At 38.6% G+C, this 18,752-nt stretch overlaps 1 protein-coding gene across 4 annotated transcripts in view; it reads right to left on the bottom strand.

Moving 5' to 3' along the window:
- VPS13A (vacuolar protein sorting 13 homolog A) overlaps positions 1-18,752 on the bottom strand; it is a 272,751-nt gene that overhangs the window by 242,618 nt on the left and 11,381 nt on the right. For all 4 annotated transcript variants that reach the window (XM_047767800.1, XM_047767801.1, XM_047767802.1 and 1 more), the window contains exon 2: positions 243-286. In XM_047767800.1, the coding sequence (XP_047623756.1) occupies positions 243-286 (44 nt within the window). The remainder of the gene's footprint in view (positions 1-242; positions 287-18,752) is intronic.

Genomic DNA, 18,752 nt, shown 5'->3' with positions numbered 1-18,752 from the left:
GCCGTGAGCCATGGTGTGTTTCAGACACGGCTCAGATCCCATGTTGCTGTGGCATAGGCTGGCAACTGCAGCTCTAATTGGACCCCTAGCCTGGGAACTTCCATGTGTCACAGGTATGGCCCTAAAAAGAAAAAAATTTTTTTTTCTCAAATTTACATAATTTAAGATGACAAAGTAAATCAGGAAAAAGTCTATATTGCTAATTGCAGTAATATAACAAAAATTTTATAGTCAAAACATACCAAGGCATTTTCTTTAATTTCGAGATTCTTCAAGGCCACGTCTCCTAAAAGAAAAGATCAAAAAAATAAATTGAAATATTCAAATATTCATTTTAATGAGTTAAGTATATTTCATTCTTCAATGTCATACTAAGAAAAACAATTATAAAAATGTACATAACAGAGAATCCAACTATGATTGTTGGCTCACCTTCATTTTCAACTTAGTCTAAGATTGTATGTTTGACCAAAACATAATTTATTATAAGTTGTAAGCTCAATGTTAATAAATAAAAAAAATTCATCAAAATACAAATAACATGAATTTACCAACACGGCATGATATAAGAAAATACAGTGGGAAAAATGAACTGTATTTAAATACATCTGCAGTGTCTAACTGGAAAGAAATTTTTACCCATCTATGTAAGATTAAATAAGGATTTCCTAGGGATAGCAGAGTATTGTTGTATCTTGCTTTGTTTTAATTGTGCCATAGAAAATGACTACCTTCACTTTTAGACAGTAATTTAAATGAGTTAACTGTTGTCTAGATGTTCTTATAATGTATAGAAAAAACACTAGGAAATGAATATCAGTGAACATATAATAGAGGTTGTATGATTAGGAACAAACCTGTTCATATATTATGGCTGTGACCAGTGAATGACATAGGTAGGTAGAGGATCACTTATTCTTTTTTTCCATTCTACCATTCAAAACTATATCTTAAACATTTTATTAGCAGACAATTGCTTGAATTGCCAGCCTTCGATAACTTTGTGCTTTAAATTTTTTCTTTCAAATCAATATACAATGCAGACATAAACCATAAAATTGAATAAAAGCATTGTGGTTTTTTTGTTTTTCTTTTCAGGGCCACACTTGAGGCACATGGAAGTTCCTGAACTAGGGGCAAGTCAAAGCTGCAGCTGACAGTCTACACCACAGCCAGAGCAACGCCAGATCCAAAACGCATCTGCGACCTATGTTGCAGCCTGCAGCAACACCAGGTGTTTAACCCACTAATTGAGGCCAGGGATTGAACCCAAATCCTCATGGATACCAGTCAGTTTCTCCCCTGCACCACAATGGGAATTCCTCAATGCATTTTTTAAAACATTCTTTTTTTTTTTACTCTCCTCCCCTCACAATTACTGATTTTGATAACAAATTTTATATGTCATTGTTCTTTGTATCCCATAACTGTGTATTATGGTTATAAATGATTTTGCTCCTTTTGCCTTTTAAGCTCCTTACTAGCAATGTGTGTGGATGATTGCCTCTATTTCATTTTCACCTTTACCAGTGAGCTTATTCATTCCGTAATCTTATTTTGAGTTTTGGCCTTTACTTTTTTCACCTAAAGAAGTTCCTTTAACATTTGTTGTAAAGCTGGTTTGGTAAGGCTAAACTTTTTCAGCTTTTGCTTGTTTGTAGAGCTTTTGATCTCATATTTGATGGAGAGACTATTGTGGGGTATACTTTCCTTTTTTTTTCTTTCTGTCTTTCCTAGGACCGCACCCGTGGTATATGGAGGTCCCCAGGCTAGGGTCTAATCGGAGCTGTAGCCACCAGCCTACACCACAGCCACAGCAACGTGGGATCCAAGCCACGTCTGTGACTTACACCACAGCTCACGGCAGTGCCGGATCGTTAACCCACTGATCGAGGCCAGGGATGGAACCTGCAACTTCATGGTTCCTGGTTGGATTCGTTATCCACTGAGCCATGACGGGAACTCCTTTTTTTTTTTTCTTTTTTAATGGCCACGTCCAAGACATGCAGAAGTTCCCTGGGTTAGAAATCAAATACACACTACAGTAGTGATCTGAGCCACAGCAATAACAATGCCAGATTCTTAACCTGCTGAGCCACCAAGGGATTCGTGGGTATTCTTGACGTTAGGTCTAGTCTTTCATTACATTGAATATACTGTGCCACTGCTTTCTGGCCTGCAGAGTTTATGCTGAAAAATGAACCGATACCCTTATGGGAGTTGCCCTGTATGTTATCTGTTGCTCTGCCTTTGTTGCTTTTAAAATTCTCTCTTGCATTCACAATGGCATGAAAGTAGAAATCAACCACAAGAAAAGAAATGAGAAAAAACTGACTACATGGAGAATAAACAATAGGTTACTAAAAAACCAATGGGTCAATGAGGAAATCAAGAAGGAAATTAAAAAATACATCAAGACAAATGATAATGAAAACAAAACCATTCAAACTCTATGGGATGCTGCAAAAGCAGTGCTCAGGGGGAAGTTCATAGCAATATGGGCTTTCTTCAAAAGAGAGGAAAAATCTAAAATCTCCAACTTAACCCACCGCCTGAATAAATTAGAAAAAGAAGAAAAAACAAAACCTAAAGTCAGCAGAAGAAAGGAAACCAAAAAGATCAGAGAGAAAAATCAATAAAATATTCAAAAAACAATAGAAAAAAAAACAATAAAATCAAGAGCTGGTTCTTTGACAAGATAAACAAAATTGACAAACTTCTGGCTAGACTTACCAAGAAGAGGAGAGAAAAAACCCAAATAAATAAAACAATAAATGAGAAAGGAGAAATCATAACAGATACTGCAGAAATACAAAAAACCGGAAGAGAATACTATGAACAATTGTATGCCAACAAATTTGACATCCTAGAAGAAATGGACAACTTTCTAGAGACTTACAGCCTACCAAAACTGAATCAAGAAGAAATAGACCAACTAAACAGACCCATCACTAGAAATGAAATTGAGTATGTCATAAAAACAATACCTACAAATAAAAATCCAGGGCCAGATGGCTTCACAGGCAAATTCTACCAAATATACAAAAAGGAAATTATACCCATTCTCCTTAAACTTTTCCAAAAGGTTGAAAAAGAAAGAACACTCCCAAAGACATTCTATGACACCACCATCACCCTAATACCAAAACCAAATAAAGATACTACTAAAAAAGAAAACTACAGGCCAACATCTTTGATGAATATAGACGCAAAAATTCTCAACAAAATTTTAGCCAACCAAATCTAACAGTGTATAAAAAAGGTCATACATCACGACCAAGTGGGATTCATCCTAGGTTCACAAGGATGGTTCAACATACACAAATCAATCAACATCAGACACCACATTAACAAAAGAAAAGTCAAAAAATCACATGATCATCTCAGTAGATACAAAGAAAGCATTTGACAAAGTCCAATATCCATTCATGATAAAAACTCTCACCAAAGTGGGTATAGAGGGAACATACCTTAACATAATCAAAGCCATTTATGACAAACCCACAGCAAATGTAACACTCAATGGAGAAAAGTTGAAAGACTTGCCACTAAAATCTGGAACAAAACAAGGATGCCCACTCTCACCACTGTTATTCAACATAGTACTGGAAGTCCTAGCCACAGCAATCAGACAAACAAAAGAAATAAATGGCATCCAAATTGGAAGAGAAGAGGTAAAATTGTCACCGTAGCAGATGACATGATAATATACCTAGAAAACTCTAAGGACTCAACCCAAAAACTACTCAAACTGATCAACAAAATCAACAAAGTAGCAGGATATAAGATTAACATTCAGAAATTGGTCGCATTTCTGCACACCAACAATGAGACATTAGAAAAGGAATACAAAAATACCTTTTAAAATTGCACCAAAAAAATCAAATACCTGACAATAAACCTGACAAAGGAGGTGAAAGACTTATATGTTGAGAACTATAAAACATTAATCAAAGAAATTAAAGAGGACTCACAGAAATGGAGATATTCCATGCTCCTAGACTGGAAAATTAATATTGTAAAAATGGCCATACTACCCAAAACAATCTACAGATGCAACGCAATCCCTATCAAATTACCCATGACATTTTTCACAGAACTAGAACAAACAATCCAAAAATTTATATGGAACCACAAACAACCCAGAATTGCCAAAGCAATCCTGGGGAACAAAAACCAAGCAGGAGGCATAACTCTCCCAGACTTCAGGCAATATTATAAAGCCACAGTAATCAAGACAGTGTAGTACTGGTGCCAAGACAGACAGACAGACCAATGGAACATAATAGAGAACACAGAAATAAACCCAGACACCTACAGTCAATTAATCTTTGACAGAGGAGGCAAGAACATAAAATGGGAAAAAGAAAGTCTATTCAGCAAGTGGTGCTGGGAAACCTGGACAGCTGCATGCAAAGCAATGAAACTGAAATGTACCCTCACACCATGCACACAAATAAACTCAAAGTGGCTTAAAGACTTAAATGTAAGACAAGACACCATCAAACTCCTAGAAGAGAACATAGGCAAAACATTCCTTGATATCAACCTTAGAAATGTTTTCTCAGGTCAGTCTCCCAAAGCAACAGAAATAAAAGCAAAAATAAACCACTGGGACCTAACCAGACAGACAATCTTTTACACAGCAAAGGAAATCATAAAAAAACCAAAAAGACAACTTAAGAATGGGAAAAAATAGTTTCAAACGATGCAACTGGCAAGGGCTTAATCTCTAAAATATACAAACAACTTATATAACTCAACAGCAAAAAAGCCAACAACCTAATTGAAAAATAGGCAAAAGACCTGATGGACATTTCTCCAAAGAAGATATACAGATAGCCAACAAGCACATGAAAAATGCCCAACATCCCTGATTATTAGAGGAATGCAAATCAAAACTACTATGAGGTACCACCTCACACCAGTCAGAATGGCCATCATTAATAAGTCCACAAATAACAAATGCTGGAGGGGGTGTGTTGAAAAGGGAACCCTCCTGCACTGTTGGTGGGAATGTAAAATGGTACAACCACTATGGAGAACAGTATGGAGGTACCCTAGAAAACTATACATAGAACTACCATATGACCTAGCAACCCCACTCCTGGGCATATATCTGGACAAAACTTTCCTTAAAAAAGACACATGCACCCGCATGTTCATTGCAGCTCTATTCACAACAGCCAAGACATGGAAACAACCTAAATATCCATCGACAGATGACTGGATTAAGATGTGGCATATATATATACAATGAAATACTACTCAGTCACAAAAAAAGAACAAAATAATGCCCTTTGCAGCAACGTGGATGGAACTAGAGACTCTCATCCTGAGTGAAGTAAGTCAGAAAGAGAAAGACAAATACCATATGATATCATTTATATCTACAATCTAATATATGGCACCAATGAACCTTTCCACAGAAAAGAAAATCATGGACTTGGAGAACAGATTTGCGGTTGCCGAGGGAGAGTGAGTTGGGTGGACTGGGAATTTGGGATTAATAGATGCCAACTATTGCCTTTGGAATGGATAAGCAATGAGATCCTGCTATGTAGCTATGGGAACTATATCTAGTCACTTGTGATGGAGCATAATAGAGGATAATATGAGAAAAAAGAATGTATACATGTATGCATGATTATGTCACCTTGCTGTAAATTAGAAAATTGACAGAACACTGTAAACCAGCTATAATGGGAAAAATAAAAATCATTATTAAATAAATATGTAAGTAAAATTCTCTCTTGCATTTCCTACTGCAGCACAACAGGATCCCTGGGATGCAGGTTTGATCCCTGGCCTGGCACAGTGGGTTAAAGATCACAGGTTGCCACAGCTGTGGCTTAGGTTGCAAATGCGGCTCAAATATGATCCCTGAATTGGGAACTCCATATGCTGCAGGGCAGCTGAAAAAGAAAATAAAACTCTACTTTTAACTTTTATTATTTTAATTATAATACATCTTTTTTAGTTGTATATGTGGTATTTATTCTCTATATGGAAAGTAGCTACTCATTCCTTTTAATGACTACTTGGCATTCTTACACTGTATCAGTGTATACTTTCAGTTACAGTATGTCTTAATATATTCCTCTTTGGGTTCATCCTGTATTGGATTCTCTGCATTGCCTAGACTTGAGTAACTGGACTTTTCCAGATTAGGGAAGTTTTCAGCTACGTCTTATATAGACTGCTATAAAAAAAAAATCAAGATAAACACAAACTAAAACTCTCTAAGAGATATACACACAAAAAAGAAAAAGGAATTGCAAAGATAACAGTTAGACAGTCATCAAATCATAACAAAACGAGTTCCCATCGTGGCTCAGTGGAAATGAATCTGACTAGCATCCATGAGGATGCAGGTTTGATCCCTGGCCTCACTCAGTGGGATAAAAATACAGCACTGTGGTAATCTGTGGTATGGGTCACAGACACAGCTCGGATCTGGTGTTGCTGCGGTTGTGGTGTAGGCTGGCAGATGTAGCTCTGACTCAACGCCTAGTCTGGGAAGCTCCATATACTACAGGTGCGACCCTAAAAAGACCAAAAAAAAAAAAGGAGGAAAAAAAAGCTATCAAAACAAACCTAAAACAGTTTTCAAAATAACAGTAAGAACATAGCAATAATTACCTTATATTTAAATACATTAAATGCTCCAACCAAAAGACACAGAGTGCTGAATAGATACAGAAATAGGACCTGTATACATGCTGCCTACCAGAGACTCATTTCAGATCTAGAGACATATACAGACTGAAAGTGAGAGAATGAAAAATGTATTCCATATAAATGGAAACCAAAATAATTCCTTGTAGCAATACTTATACCAAATGAAACACACTTTAAAAGAAAGCCTGTTATAAGAAACAAAGAGGGCCACTACATATTGATCAAAAAATCAATCTAAGACATAAAAACCATAAATATATATGCACCGAACATAGAAGCACCCAAATATACAAGCCAAGTATTAACAGACATAAAAGAAGAAGTTGACAGTAATACAATAGGGACAATAATAGGAAGAGACTTTAATACCCCCACTTATAGCAATAGACAGATCATCCAGACTGAACTTCAATGACAGATTATACCTCATGGACTTAAGTGATATATATAGGAGCATTCCATCTGAAAGCAGTAAAACACACATTTTTTTCAAATGCACAGAAAATAGGCACCAGAATAGATCACATGCAAGACCACAAAACAAGCCTTGGTAAATTTAAGAAAACTGAAATAACATCAGGCATCTTTTGCAACCACAATGCTGTGAGACTAGAAACCAACTATAAGAAAAAAACTGAAAAAAGACAAACACATGGAAGGTAAACAATATGCTATTAAACAAGCAATGGACCACTAAAGAAATCAAAATGGAAATAAAAAAATACCTAGAGACAAATGAAAATGAAAATATGATGATCTAAAATCTATGGGATGTAGCAAAAGCAATTCTAAGAGGGAGGTTTACAGCAATACAAGCTTACCTCTGGAAATAAGAAAAATCTCAAATAAACAACCTAAACTTATACCTAAAGACACAAAAGAAGGAAGAACAAAACCCAAAGTTAGAAGGAAAGGAACCATAAAGATTAGAGCAGAAGTAAACGAAATACTGACTAAAAAAAAAAAGAAGAAAAGATCTATGAAACTAACAGCTGGCTCTTTGGAGAGATAAAAAAAAATTGATAAACCTTGAGCCAGACTCATCAAGAGGAAGAGAGTACACATCAGTAAAATGAGAAATCAATAGGGACGAGTTAAAACCAACACCACAGAAATACAAAGGATCATAAGAGACTACTACAACCAACTATAAGTCAATGAAGTGGACAAATTCTTAGAAAGGTATGATATCCCAAGACTAAACCAGGAAGAAATAGAAAATAACTATAGACCAATTACTGATAAGGAAAAAAAAAAAAAACCCCAACAAATAAAGGTACAGGACTAGCTGGCTACACAGGTGAAATCTACCGAACATTTACAGAAGAGTTAACACCTCTCTCTCTCAAAAATATTACAAAAAATTCCAAAGGAAGGAATATTTCTAGCTCATTCTACCAGGCTACCATCACCCATATACCAAAATCAAACAAATTTATTACTGCCCCAAAAAAATTACAGGCCAACACCACTGATGATCAAGACAAACAAATCCTCAACAAAATATTACCAAACCAAGTAACAAAAATACATTATAACAATCATACACTATAATCAAGTGGAATTTATCCCAGAGATGCAAGGATTTTTCAATATCCACAAATAATATGATACACCACATCAACAAACTGAATAAAAAAAATATGATCATCTCGAAAAATGCCCAAAAAGCTTCTGATAAAATTCAATATCCAAAAAGCATGCACAGAGGCAACATACCTCAACATAACAAAGGCTATACATGACAAACCCACAGCTAACATTATAATCAATGGTGAAAAGCTAAAAGCATTTCCTCTAAGATTAAGAACAAGATAAGGATTTCCACTCTCACCACATTTATTCAATATAGTTTTGGAAGTCCTAGCCACAGCAAAAATAAGAAAAAGAAATAAAAGGAATCTAAACTTGAAAAGAAGAAGTAAAACTATCAATGTTTGAAAATGACATGGTACCACATAAAGTTGCAGGATACAAAATGAACATATAGAAATGTTTCATTTCTATACCTTAACACCAAAGTATCAGCGAAATTAAGGAAAAAAACCCCATCTTCTATCGCATCGTAAAGAATAAAATATCTAGAGAGAGGACAAGATGGCGGAGGAGTAGAGGGACACGCCCTCTCCCACAAACACAACAAAAAAAGCACATCTACAGAATAAATGACTTGCACAGAACAGCAACCAATCGCTGGCAGAAGAACCTAAACTCCAATAACGGCAAGAAGTTCATGACATTACTGGGCAGAACGGGAGAAAAGAGGAGAGTGGGAGAAGGTGAATCTGAGCGGGACGGGCGCTCCCGAAAGGGAACTGCGGAGGAGAAAGGGATCCTGCACCCTGGAAAGTCACCTACACGGGGGAAAGATCAAACGAACCGGAGGAATCTCCAGATGCAGAGAAGAGTGTAGCAGTAAGTTGGAGTACGGAAAAGCCGATCAAGAACCGAATGGACCATCTGAACTACGGGCACAGTCACCAAAAATTGAGACGCCTGGGTGGGGGCTGGACAACGAGACCTCACCTCAGAAGGTTGGTCCCCAAGAGAGGGCCGGGGGACGCCTGGGTGGGGGCTGGGCACCGAGACCTCGCCTCCGAGAGTTGGTCGCTGAGAAAGGGCCGGGGGGGACGCCTAGGTGGGGGCTGGGCACCGAGACCTCGCCTCCGAGAGTTGGTCACCGAGAAAGGGCCAGGGGACGCCTGGGTGGGGGCTGGGCACCGAGACCTAGGCTCCAGAGGATAGTCCCCGGGCTGGGGGGCGGGGCGGAGCGGAAACTGCTTGGGAGGTCTAGAAACCATTTGATGGGGCAGAGACTGCCTGGGAGACTAGAAAACAAAACTGTCGCAGAGGAAGGAAGGGAGCAATACTCTAGGGGCGGGGAAGTGGAAAGCCGCATCAGAGGGAACCTGGGAAAAGAGCCTGGTCTGCACCCATGCTGGGGAGGGGAGAGAAGGAGTGGGTCCCCATAGAATACCCCCCACGCCACAGCAAGCTTACAGGCCCGCTAGCTAGCTGAAAGCTGTGCTTCCCAGTGCATCCCCTCCCACCACCCCTGCCACCCCCTACGCTCTCGCTGAACCTGGGCTGCCTGCCATCCAGGAGGGCTGGCCTCAACAATTGCCTGAAGCCTACCACCGCAGGGGCTGTCCCTGCACAGGCCTGCTGGCCCTTCGGAGGGGCTACACTTCCGCAGAGTAGCACCAAACACCACCAGCCCCTGAGAAAAGGCCTGCAGCCCAGAAAAGCTAGAACAAGCCTAGCCAGGCAGTGAATAGATCTGCCTAATTCCCGGACGGTTTTTCTGAGTCGGGCTGCCCCGGAGGAGCCTCTTCAGTTTCCAATGGCCCTGCTACCCGCCCAAGCCCCCAGGGGGTGCCCTAGTGGATCAGCTGCATAGGACTGCCAGCTCCAGGCCGGACCCCCTACAGCCCAGAAAAGCTGCAACAAGCTTGGCCGAGCCAGGAAAAGATCTCAGACGGTCTTTCTGAGTCGGGCTGCCCTGGGGAGGAGCCTCTTGGGTTTCCAGTGGCCCTGCTACACACCCGAGCCCCTAGGGGGTGCCCCACTCCCGTGGAATACCTGCTCAGCACCACCAGCCCCCTGGAAGAGCCCCTGCAGCCCAGAAAAGCTGCAACAAGCTTGGCCAGACTGTGAAAAGATCTGCCTACATTCTCAGGCCAACCTTCTGAGTTGGGCTGCCCTAGACAAGAGCCTCTTAGGTTCTCAGTGACCCAGATAGCTGCTCCAGCCCCCAGGGGGTGCTGCACTCCTGAGGAACAGCTGCCCAACACCGCCAATCCCCTGCAAGAACCCCACAGCCTAAAAACACCAGAGCAAGATCTGCATGACCAAGTGAAATCTGCTACCATCGTGGTGTGGACCTCCCAGTCCTGTCTGCCCTCAGGAAGTCCTCCTTTGCTTCAAAGAAACACTGTTAGCCCCATCAACACTCCAGAAAAGCCACACTGCCTCAAAAAAGATTGACCAACAACGCTAGCCCTCAGGAAATATTCCACGGCAGTGACAAGGCAAACACTGCCCGATAACGGAGAGTACAACTCCCTCAGGAGAAAGAAAACAACAAGCAAGATGAAGAAGCTGAGAAACCACCCCCAGTCAAACCAACAGGAGAACTCACCTAAAACAGTCAACAATGAAACAGATCTCTGCAGTCTGACAGACCTGGAGTTCAAAAGAGAACTAGTGAAAATACTGAAGGAATTAAGAGAAGATATGAACAGTAATGCAGATACCCTCCGAAAGGAACTAGAAAATATAAGGAGGAGCCAAGAAAAACTACAACATTCATTTGCAGAGATGCAAACTGAACTAAGGGCAGTAAAAACCAGAATGAATCATGCAGAAGAACGAATCACTGATATGGAAGATAGAATAATGGAAATCACTCCATCCGGTCAACAGACAGAAAACCGAATCAAAAAACTGGAAAGCAATATAAGAGACCTATGGGATAATATAAAGCGGGCCAATCTACGCATAATAGGAATTCCAGAAGGAGGAGAAAAAGATAAGGGGATGGAAAATATATTTGAAGAAATTATCGCTGGAAACTTCCCAAATCTAAAGGATGCTGGGTTCAAGATACAAGAAGCACAGAGGGCCCCAAACAAACTGAACCCAAATAGACCCACACCAAGACACATCATAATAAAAATGGCAAAAGTTAGTGATAAAGAGAGGATCCTAAAGGCCGCAAGAGAAAAACAGAATGTTACCTACAAGGGAACCCCCATAAGATTATCAGCTGACTTCTCTACAGAAACACTACAGGCCAGGAGGGAATGGCAAGAGATATTTAAAGTGCTAAAAGGAGTTCCCGTCATGGCGCAGTGGTTAACGAATCCAACTAGGAACCATGAGGTTGCGGGTTCGATCCCTGCCCTTGCTCAGTGGGTTAACGATCCGGCGTTGCCGTGAGCTGTGGTGTAGGTTGCAGATGCGGCTCGGATCTTGCGTTGCTGTGGCTCTGGTGTAGGCCGGCGGCTACAGCTCCGATTCGACCCCTAGCCTGGGAACCTCCATATGCCGCTGGAGCAGCCCAAGAAATAGCAAAAAGACAAAAAAAAAAAAAAATAAAGTGCTAAAAGGAAAAAATACGCAACCTAGAATACTCTATCCAGCAAGAATATCATTTCAAATAGAAGGGGAAATAAAAATTTTTTCCAACAAACAAAAACTTAAGGAATACAGCAACACAAAACCCAGGTTAAAGGAAATTTTGAAAGGGCTTCTCTAAACCAAAAAGAAAGGAAGGAAAGGGAAGAAAAAAGAAAAGAAAAAAAAAAAAGAAGAGGAAGAACTAGGACTGAGGAAACCACAATCAGAGAGCAGTCACTCAAATAAGCCAGCATACAGATTTAATCATGAACAGGCCTCAAACAAAATAAAATTAAAAAGAAAAAAATAAAAAAGAGTCATCAAAACCATAAATGTGGGCAAGGGATGTTAGGAAGTAAATAACCCATTTTGTTTGTTTGTATGTTTCTCTTCTTAATTTTAATATAGTAATGAAGTGTTTGAACTTACAGGACCATCTGGCTAAAACACACAATTATGGGAAGGGGTTAGCATACTTAAAAAACAGGGCAACCACAAGCCAAAACCAAATACTGCATTTGCAAAAAATGAAAAAAAAAAAGATACACTCAAGCAGATAATAACAGGAGACCACCTAACCAAAAAAAAAAAAAAAGGAAGGAAGAATGGAGAACCATAGATTCAACTGGAACACGAGGTTCAAATGGCAATAAATAATCATCTATCAATTATCACCTTAAATGTCAATGGACTGAATGCCCCAATCAAAAGACACAGAGTGGCTGAGTGGATAAAAAGGCAAAAACCTTCAATATGCTGCCTACAAGAAACTCACCTTAGGACAAAAGATACATATAGATTGAAAGTGAAAGGGTGGGGAAAAATATTTCACGCCAATAGACATGACAGAAAAGCAAGAGTCGCAACGCTCATATCAGACAAAATAGACTTTAAAACAAAAGACATAAAGAAAGACAAAGAAGGACACTACTTAATGATTAAGGGATCCATCCAAGGAGAGGATGTTACTATCGTCAACATATATGCCCCAAATACAGGAGCACCCAGATACATACAACAAATATTAACAGATATAAAGGGAGAGATTGATGAGAATACAATCATAGTAGGAGACCTTAATACCCCCCTCACATCAATGGACAGATCCTCTAGACAGAAAACCAATAAAGCAACAGAGATCCTAAAGGAAACAATAGAAAAGTTAGACTTCATTGATCTCTTCAGGACACTACATCCAAAAAAAGCAGAATACACATTCTTCTCAAATGCTCATGGAACATTCTCAAGAATCGACCACATATTCGGACACAAAGCTGATCTCAATAAATTTAGGAGCATAGAAATTATCTCAAGTATCTTCTCTGACCACAATGCCATGAAATTAGAAACCAACCATGGGAAAAGGAAAGAGAAAATACCTACTACATGGAGACTAAACAACATGCTACTACAAAACCAATGGGTCAATGAGGAAATCAAGAAGGAAATTAAAAACTACCTTGAAACAAATGATAATGAAGACACAACCGCTCAAAATCGATGGGATGCTGCGAAAGCAGTGCTCAGAGGGAAATTGATAGCAATACAGGCCTTTCTCAAAAAAGAAGAAAGATCCCAAATGGACAACTTAACCCTCCACCTAAATGAATTAGAAAAAGAAGAACAAAAAAGTCCTAAAGTCAGCAGAAGGAAGGAAATTATAAAGGTCAAAGAAGAAATCAGTAAAATAGAGACTCAAAAAACAATAGAGAAAATTAATAAAACCAAGAGCTGGTTCTTTGACAAACAAAATTGACAAACCCCTGGCCAGACTCACTAAACAAAATTGAAAAACCCCTGGCCAGACTCACTAAAAAGAGGAGAGAAAGAACCCAAATAACCAAAATTATAAATGAAAAAGGAGAAATCACAACGGATACAGCAGAAATACAAAAAACCATAAGAGAATACTATGAATATCGATACGGCAACAAGTTTGACAATCTGGAAGAAATGGACAGTTTTCTAGACTCTTACAGCCTGCCAAAACTGAATCAAGTAGAAACAGACCAACTGAACAGACCGATCACTAGAAATGAAATTGAAGAGGTCATAAAATCCCTCCCTACAAATAAAAGTCCAGGACCAGATGGCTGCACAGGCGAATTCTATCAAACATATAAAGAGGAACTGGTGCCCATCCTCCTTAAACTCTTTCAAAAGGTTGAAGAAGAAGGAATACTCCCAAAGACATTCTATGATGCCACCATCACCTAAATTCCAAAACCAGGCAGAGATACCACCAAAAAAGAAAACTATCGCCCAATATCATTGATGAATATAGATGCAAAAATTCTCAACAAAATCTTAGCCAACCGAATCCAACAACATACCAAAAAAAGTATACACCATGACCAGGTTGGGTTCATCCCAGGTTCACAAGGATGGTTCAACATACGCAAATCAATCAGCATCATACACCACATTAACAAAAAAAGTCAAAAATCATAGGATCATCTCAATAGACACAGAAAAAGCATTTGACAAAGTCCAACATCCATTCATGATCAAGACCCTCGCCAAAGTGGGTATAGAGGGAACATTCCTGAACATAATCAAAGCCATTTATGATAAACCCACAGCAAATATAATACTCAGTGGGGAAAAACTGAAAGCCTTCCCACTCTAATCTGGAACAAGACAGGGATGCCCACTCTCACCACTGCTCTTCAACAGAGTTTTGGAAGTCCTAGCCACAGCAATTAGACAAACCAAAGAAATAAAAGGCATCCATATAGGAAGAGAAGAGATAAAACTGTCACTGTATGCAGATGACATGATACTATACATAGAAAACCCTAAGGACTCAACCCAAAAACTCCTTGAACTGATTCATAAATTCAGCAAAGTAGCAGGATATAAGATTAACATTCAGAAGTCAGTTGCATTTCTGTATACCAGCAATGAAATATTAGAAAAGGAATCCAAAAATACGATACCTTTTAAAATTGCACCTCACAAAATCAAACACCTCGGAATACACCTGACCAAGGAGGTAAAGGACCTATATGCCGAGAACTATAAAACTTTAATCAAAGAAATCAAAGAAGGTGGAAAGAAATGGAAAGATATTCCATGTTCCTGGATTGGGAAAATCAATATTGTAAAAATGGCCATACTACCCAAAGCAATCTACACATTCAATGCAATCCCTATCCAATTACCCAGGACATTTTTCACAGAACTAGAACAAACAATCCAAACATTTATATGGAACCACAAAAGACCCAGAATCGCCAAAGCAATCCTGAGAAACAAAAACCAAGCAGGAGGCATAACTCTCCCAGACTTCAAGAAATACTACAAAGCCACAGTCATCAAAACAGTGTGGTACTGGTATCAAAACAGACAGACAGACCAATGGAACAGAATAGAGAACCCGGAAATAAACCCTGACACCTATGGTCAATTCATCTTTGACAAGGGAGGCAAGAACATCAAATGGGAAAAAGAAAGTCTATTCAGCAAGCATTGCTGGGAAACCTGGACAGCTGCATGCAAAGCAATGAAACTAGAACACACCCTCACACCATGCACAAAAATAAACTCCAAATGGCTGAAAGACTTAAATATACGACAGGACACCATCAAACTCCTAGAAGAAAACAGAGGCAAAACACTCTCGGACATCAACATCATGAATATTTTCTCAGGTCAGTCTCCCAAAGCAATCGAAATTAGAGCAAAAATAAACCCATGGGACCTCATCAAACTGAAAAGCTTTTGCACAGCAAAGGAAACCCAAAAGAAAACAAAAAGACAACTTACAGAATGGGAGAAAATAGTGTCAAATGATGCAACCGACAAGGGCTTCATCTCGAGAATATATAAACAACTTATACAACCCAACAGCAAAAAAGCCAATCACGCAATGGAAAAATGGGCAAAAGACCTGAATAGACTGTTCTCCAGAGAAGATATACAGATGGCCAACAAACACATGAAAAAATGCTCAACATCGCTGGTTATAAGAGAAATGCAAATCCAAACTACCATGAGATATCACCTCACACCAGTCAGAATGGCCATCATTAATAAATCCACAAATAACAAGTGCTGGAGGGGCTGTGGAGAAAAGGGAACCCTCCTGCACTGTTGGTGGGGATGTAAACTGGTACAGCCACTATGGAGAACAGTTGGGAGGTACCTTAGAAATCTATACATAGAACTTCCATATGACCCCGCAATCCCACTCTTGGGCATCCATCCGGACAAAACTCTACTTAAAAGAGACACGTGCACCCGCATGTTCATTGCAGCACTCTTCACAATAGCCAGGACATGGAAACAACCCAAATGTCCATCGACAGATGATTGGATTCCGAAGATGTGGTCTATATACACAATGGAATACTACTCAGCCATAAAAAAAGCCATTTGCAGCAACATGGATGGAGCTAGAGAATCTCCTACTGAGTGAAATGAGCCAGAAAGACAAAGACAAATACCATATGATATCACTTATAACTGGAATCTAATATCCAGCACAAATGAACATCTCCTTAGAAAAGAAAATCATGGACTTGGAGAAGAGACTTGTGGCTGCCTGATGGGAGGGGGAGGGAGTGGGAGGGATCGGGAGCTTGGGCTTATCAGACACAACTTAGAATAGATTTACAAGGAGATCCTGCTGAATAGCATTGAGAACTTTGTCTAGATACTCATGTTGCAACAGAACAAAGGCTGAGAGAAAAATGTAATTGTAATGTATACATGTAAGGATAACCTGACCCCCTTGCTGTACAGTGGGAAAAAAAAAAAAAAGAATAAAATATCTAGATATAAGATATTTACTTCTAAGGAAGTAAAAGACCTGTGCTTGGAAAACTATAAAAAGCTGATGAAGAAATCTGAAGATGACACAATTAGATGAAAAGATATACCATATTCTTGCATTGGAAGAATTAATATTGTCAAAATAACTACACTACCCAAGGCAATCTACACAGGCAATGTAATCCCTATCAAAGTACTAATGGTATTTTGGAATGGAACTGGAACAAAAAAATTTTTAATTTGTATGGAAACACAAAAGACCCTGAATAACCAAAACAATCTTGAAAAAGAAGAACAGAGCTGGAGGAGTCATGATCCCTGACTTCTGACTCTACTACCAAGCTACAGTCATCAAAACAGTATGGTACTGTCACAAAAACAGACACACTGACCAATGTAACAGGACAAAGAGTCCAGAAATAAACTTACACACTTATGGCCAATTAATCTATGAGGAAAGAGGCATGAATATACAATGGAGAAAGAAAGTATCTTCAGTAAGCGATTCAGAGAAAACTGGAAATCTACTGAGTATTAATATGATAAAAGTGTCAATTTACTAAGAATATATAACAGATGTAAATATACATGCAGCAAACATCAGAGCTCAAAAATATATAAAGCTGAATAATTGAAGAGAGAAAGACATAGCTCTATGGTGAGAACAGGAGGCTTCAATACACAACTTTAGCAATGGGTGGAACAACCAGACAGAAGATTAACAAGAAAATAGATGGACTGAACTTAACCTATATACAGAAAACACTCTTAGGCAACAACAGTAGAACACACAATTTTATCAAATGCACATGGAACACTTTCCAGTTAAATCTATGTTAGTCAACAAAGGAAACTGAATAAATTTTAAAAGATTGAACTTATATGAGCTATCTTTTCTGATAACAATGGAATGGACCTAGAAATCAACAGCAGAAGGAAAGCTGGAAAATCCACAAATACATGAAAATTTATACACTCAAGCAAGTAGTGAATCAAAGGAGAAATCATAAGAAAAAATTTAAAAACAATTTTAAAAAGTTAAAATGAAAACACACACCAAAATTTGTGGGATAAAGTAAAAGAGGTCCCATAAGACAAATTTATAGCAGTAAATGTTTACTTTAATAAAGAAGAAATATCCCAAATCAACAACCTAAATTTGCATCTTAAAAATTAGCTAAACTCAAATCCATCAGAAGGTATGAAATAATAAAGATTAGAACAGATGTAAGTAAAACAGAGAACAAAACCAAGAGAAAACTGATGGAAACCAAAAGGTGGTTGGTTCTTCAAAAGTGTCAACAAAATTGACAAATCATTAACTAGACTAAGAAAGAGAGAACAGTCAGATACAGGTGACCCCTGAACAACACAGGCTTAAATTTTGCAGGTCCACTTATATGTGGATTTTTTTTCAAGAAATACATACTTCAATACTACATGATCCACAGAGAGCCAAATCCAAGGATGTGAATCATGGATATGGGAAGTCAACTATACAGTTATATGCAGATTTTTGAGAATATAGGGGTTCAAACTCCTACACTGTTCAAGGGTCAACTGTAACTAAAGTCAAAAATGAAGGAAGGGATAGAACTACCAAATTCATAGAAATAAAAAGGACTCTAAGAATAATATGAACAGCAGTATGTCAACAAAGTTGAAAATCTAGATGAAATAGATAAATTCTTGGGAACATGCAGCTTACCAGTAATGAATCAAGGAAAAAAAAAATCTGAACAGATCTATAATTAGTAATGAGATTTCATCAGTAATCAAAAACCTTCCCATAATAACAACAAAAGCACAGGACTAGATGGTTTCACCAGTGAATTCTACCAAACACTTAAAAGAAAACATCAATCCTCCTCAAATTCTTCCATAAAACTAAAGAGGAGGAAATACTTCCAAACTCAATCTTTGAGGTCAGCATTAATCTGTTAACAAATCAGACAAAGATACTGCAAGAAAACTACAGATTAATATCCCCCATGAATACTGAGGCAAAAATCCTCAAGAATATACTAACAAAAAAAGTTCAATGGCACATTAATAGAATTATATACATCTACTATGCAATATAATTTATTCTAGGAATGGAAAGATAGTTCAACATACAAATTCAACCAATGTAATATACCTCATTAACAGAATGAAGGAAAAAACACCAGATG

Source organism: Phacochoerus africanus, chromosome 2 (genome assembly GCF_016906955.1).
Source record: "Phacochoerus africanus isolate WHEZ1 chromosome 2, ROS_Pafr_v1, whole genome shotgun sequence".
In the NCBI taxonomy this organism is placed as follows: Eukaryota; Metazoa; Chordata; class Mammalia; order Artiodactyla; family Suidae; genus Phacochoerus; species Phacochoerus africanus.
This window is presented reverse-complemented; position numbering and strand designations above follow the sequence as displayed.